Source organism: Lactuca saligna, chromosome 4 (genome assembly GCF_052625555.1).
Source record: "Lactuca saligna cultivar CGN05327 chromosome 4, ASM5262555v1, whole genome shotgun sequence".
NCBI lineage: Eukaryota > Viridiplantae > Streptophyta > Magnoliopsida > Asterales > Asteraceae > Lactuca > Lactuca saligna.
In genome coordinates, this window is record NC_136420.1 from 99842864 (window position 1) to 99848091 (window position 5228).

The 5228-nt window shown below is 32.8% G+C and overlaps 1 protein-coding gene across 1 annotated transcript; it reads left to right on the top strand.

Moving 5' to 3' along the window:
• Positions 1-977: 977 nt before the first annotated feature.
• LOC145042470 (serine/threonine/tyrosine-protein kinase HT1-like) lies at positions 978-5020 on the top strand. The gene is made up of 3 exons (XM_078990901.1): positions 978-1949; positions 3835-4290; positions 4565-5020. The coding sequence occupies exons 1-3, from the start codon at positions 1548-1550 to the stop codon at positions 4796-4798; spliced, it is 1092 nt and encodes a 363-aa protein (XP_078847027.1). The 5' UTR covers positions 978-1547; the 3' UTR covers positions 4799-5020.
• The last annotated feature ends 208 nt before the right edge of the window (positions 5021-5228 follow it).

A 5228-nucleotide genomic window follows, 5' to 3' on the forward strand; every position in this document is an offset into this window, starting at 1 on the left:
TTCTGAATAAGGTTTATAAACAAATGATTTGATTCAGATGTAATTTAATTTAAAATGGAAATTTAAATTATTCAAAAAATAAAAATTTTAGCCTAGGATGTTGGAATGTTACACTAAAACACCCTAAACTTATAAACTATGTGAAGTCTTATTTCACTATATGGAAATAAACTCTTATAAATATGCAGGAAATGGAGTTTGCTCGTATTCTAAGGCAAAGCAAAGTGAATATAAAGAAAGCTTACCTTTTATCCTCACATTTATAAATTCAATCAATATTTCTGACTTATTATGCTTATTTGAACCCGTGCCCATGATTACTAATTTATATAATTCTTAAAAACAATTCGAATTTTTTAAAATCCGTCAAGGGTGATATGGTCAAATTGTATGCTAATAAGTAATAACAACAAAATCAAAAGGTATTCAATATCAATATTGAAATCAATTCCTTAATTAGACATTTCACCCACTAACGTGACCATTGATCCACTCTCTTGAATGAATGTACTATTACACCCTTAACACATACATCACAATTTTACTTTACTTTATTTTCTTTCTTCATATAAAACATTTAAACCATACTATGAACTTTTAAATTACACTTACAAGAGAAATATGATGTATTTATTTTTTTAAAAATAGGACTGATGAACTACATATGACATTAGTTTATATATTACATTGGTCGTTAAACAGGTAACATTCTAAATAAATTATTTACAACTATTCAATGACCATATATTGTTATTATCTAAATTATTTTTCTGTATCCCTCGTGTTCAAAGTTCAAACAATGAAACTTGTCATATTGAGAGAAGTAGAAAATGTTTAAATTAATATTTTATTTTTTATAATTTTATATATCAATTTCCAATGTGATAGCGAGGGGTATAGTTGGAAAGTAAAAATGGGGTAAACGTCAGGATCAACGGCAATACCCCTCTTGTCTCCTCTGAAGTGGATCTTCGCACGTTATGATTGTTACAAGGACTGTGAAAGACTCCACACCTCAACTGTATTTCTCCCAATTTTCTAGTGAGAGAGAATATTCTAGGAAGAGAAAACCCACCACCTCCACCACCACCGCATCCGCCGCCGGCCGACAATCTATCTTCTTCCTTTCAACCTTCTTCTCTCATCTCTAACAAACAGAGTTCTGGTAAACCCTAACTCACTCTGAACGCAAATCTGTTCAGATTTCATTCGGTGTATTCACATTCACGGTTTTCGATGTAGTTCGTCGTCGTTTCATGTAGATTTCGTAGTTTCAACTCTGCGGAAAAAGACGGAGTAGATTTGGTTTGGCTTTGAGATTTTCCTTTTTGCACAGATATCTATGCATATCTAATCCTCTCACTTTTACCTATCTCTGGATCGACAGCGTTTTCACGTCGTAGGACTTTTTCGTTTTTGTTTTTGTATCGAACTCGAATCGCTTTTGGATAATAATTGTTTAATGTAGTTAGTTGAAGCTCCGGTGAGTTGGATTATTTCGACGTATTTTCGTTACTGCGAAGCGTGAGGTAAAAATTGATGAATCTATGAAGAAATTAAACTGGTTTAAGCAAATTTCGAACAATGGGAAGCTGGAGAGGAGGCTTTCTCTCGGAGAGTATAAGAGAGCAGTGTCGTGGTCGAAGTATTTGGTATCATCTGGAGGTGAGATTAAAGCAAAAGGGGAAGAAGACGAAGAAGAAGAAGAAGAAAAAGAAAAAGAGGAAGGATTAGAATGGAGTGCTGATATGTCACAACTCTTCATCGGTAATAAATTCGCTACAGGGAGGCACAGTAGGGTTTACAGAGGGGTTTATAAACAGAAAGATGTTGCTATTAAGCTTGTTAGTCAGCCTGAAGAAGATGGCGATTTGGCCTCTATGTTGGAAAGGCAGTTCACTTCTGAGGTCGTCTTGCTTTTTCGTCTTCAACATCCCAACATCATCACTGTAAGTCGCAAATACTAGTCATGAATTAATTGATTTTCATCCTATAAGAATGAAGAATCCACCATAACTTTTAACTTTATCACTTAGATTTCTAAGATTCTGTTTTCCCTTCCATGCTTGGTAATCACACCGTACAACAACCATGTGAACCCTAGTTTGAGATGACGGCCTGAAACGTTGTTTTCATAACTTGTAGCAATAAATGGAAGCTTTCAATTCCGGTGTAATTGTTGGTGCATGTCTACATTCATAGCCATAACAGGCTAGATTTCCAAGGATCTGCCATGTTGCACCGAAAGTTTTCATTTTCATTTTCATGGCCACAGCTTTCAAGGCTTCACATGTTAGGTGTTGATTAAACCGTACAAGCATGTGGAGTTCCTGAAATGGCAGGATGAAATCTAATTCTGGGTATACATGTATTTTCTGAAAATGTTATAGAAAGCAACATAACTTTTCAAACGGAATATTATCAGGAAAATGGACCACATCACCTTTTTCCCTAGCTTTTTATCAAAAATTACTTATATAATATAATCTGTTGTTACTTTTAGGGTCATGTTGGTGGAGGACTTGAATTAAGAATCTTTTGTCTTGCCGACTTATATATTAAAACTTATAAAGAAAGAATCTTGGATTATTCAACTCATAATCGGTATTTACTTGGGTGAAAAAAGAATAGTAAGAAACTTTTTCTTCTTTGTCATGATTAAGAAATTCAAACACATTGAATTGGGTTTGCTTAATGATTATCTTAATTTGGCCAACTAAAGCATAATCATTGGTGTCGTAGTCCTTCAACCACCTCTTAAATTTATTACCATGGGTTAAATTAGGCTGTAAAAGTGTGAATGAAAGAGACAATGTTGTACAGTAGTACACTTTTATGGTCCAAAAATCTTTAGCTAAACAAAAACTATATTGTACTTCCTTTTTCTTTTGTTTTTTTTTTTTTTTTTCCTTTTTGTTTTTCTTGTTGCCATTAAGCCATATCTTGTTTGCTACTTGCATCATTGTAAAGGTTGACATGGAATTTTCTTGTTACCTTTTTGTTTTTCTTGTTGCCATCTAAATTATGTTTGACAGACTAGCTGAAAAAATAGTTGATAGTTGAAAAACTTGGTAAAACTAAAAACTAAAAACTAGTTGATGAATATAAAATGACATCTAAGGTAAGTTGAAGAATGATTCAATATTGTAAGACTAAGACAAATATTAAAGTAAGTCTAAACCACAATTCTCCTACTATTTTTATTTAAAAAGGAACTACAATCTTCTTTTCTAGATAACAAAATTATTTAATTATTTATATCATAATTCAAAATATAGTATAATAAAATTAAATTTTATGAATTATAGTTGGCTTCATAATAATTGGGTTATTCAAACATATTTTTATATATAAATATAATTATGAAAAAAATTAAATACCATTTATGATGCATGTGTTTTCTATTTCTCATTTTAAAATAACCATTTTCATAAAGACTTGCGTCTTATGTGGTTGACAATATATGTTATGAGCAAAGGGTGGCGTTGCATAGTTCTTTGTTTATGTTACTTTTACTTATCATTTCTTTTTTTAACCAAACTCATGTGACTTATATTCATTTCTATTTGAATATAAATCAAATAGAATATTTGGGTTAAAAGTATCAACATAATTCATAATAACAAAAAAGGTAGAAATTAAATTTACTGTTAAAAGCGCAAAAATGGTGATACTGATTACAATAATTCTGAATGGTGTAACTGAAAATAAATTTTAGACGTTTAAAAGAGCAAAATAATGATACTTGTTGACCAGAATGTTACATTTTTAACCGTTAATATTATTACATCTCTCGAAGCTAATAACAAAAAAAAATGATTTATTGTTATGCAGTTGATTGCAGCTTGTAAGAAACCTCCTGTATTTTGCATAATCACGGAGTACTTATCAGGTGGTTCACTAAGGGCATATCTCCATCAACAACAACCATATTCGGTGCCTCCAAACCTAGTTCTAAAGTTAGCCCTTGACATTGCATGGGGTATGCAATACCTTCATTCTCAAGGCATCCTCCACAGAGATCTCAAATCTGAAAATCTATTACTCGATGAAGACATGTCTGTAAAAGTAGCAGATTTTGGCATCTCTTGTTTAGAATCCCAATGTGGGAGTGCAAAAGGGTTCACCGGAACATACCGTTGGATGGCTCCAGAAATGATTAAAGAAAAAAAACACACAAAGAAAATCGACGTTTATAGTTTTGCAATTGTTCTGTGGGAGCTTATAACCGCATTGACGCCTTTTGATGATATGACTCCTGAACAGGCTGCATTTGCTGTCTGTCAGAAGGTATTCTCATTTAGGTTGAAATCCTGGTCGGAGGATTTCAACCTAAACCTTTTGATTTTAGGTTGAAATCTTTGATAAAGGATTTCAACCTAAAAGCTTTTCATTTAGTGTTTAGATTAAAATCCTCCAGGATTTTAACCTAAACGTTTTCATTTAGGGTTTAGGTTAAAATCCTCCAGGATTTTAACCTAAACCCATTGATTTTTATGTACATGTTATTGTACAAATAACATGCTTATTTAATTAATTTGTGTGATTCTGTTTGTTTATGCAGAATGCACGACCTCCGTTACCTGAGTCATGTCCACGTGCGTTTGGTGAACTGATTAGGCGATGTTGGTCAGGCAACCCAAAGAAAAGGCCGGGATTTAATGAAATAGTGAGGATTCTTGAAAGATACACTACGTGTGTGGAAAAAGATCCTGATTTCTTGACATCTTATGAACCTGGTGATGGTAGTTTACTTGGGTGTTTGGGTCCCCGTAAAAGTAAAACTACTACTGTATAAGTATTGCGGGAATTAATCATGGATTATGCCAAAGTGTATGATCTGGTTGTGTTCCCTGTTGTTTAATGATTCATGATTATGATTATAAATATAATACTTGGATCTTGGGATTCTTATTGGTATTGGCTTTCCCCCCTATTGTAATTTGTGTGGGGATTTAGATAGAATATACATTCTGTTTATATAGACCAGTTTATGACATGTTTATGTTTGTCGTGATGAGTGATTGAGTTGGTGAAGTGGTAGCTATTGTTTTATCGGTGATTCCTTAATTAGTTAGAGGCCATGTGAATTAGATGTATTTGTTACAAAAATGTTAAGTTGCGTTTGTAAATTAATGCTCATTCGACCTGAACAAACAACGCAAGAGCCACGATAGGATTGCGTCGAATATATTGTTACAGGTGATTAATGACGACTGAATAAAATT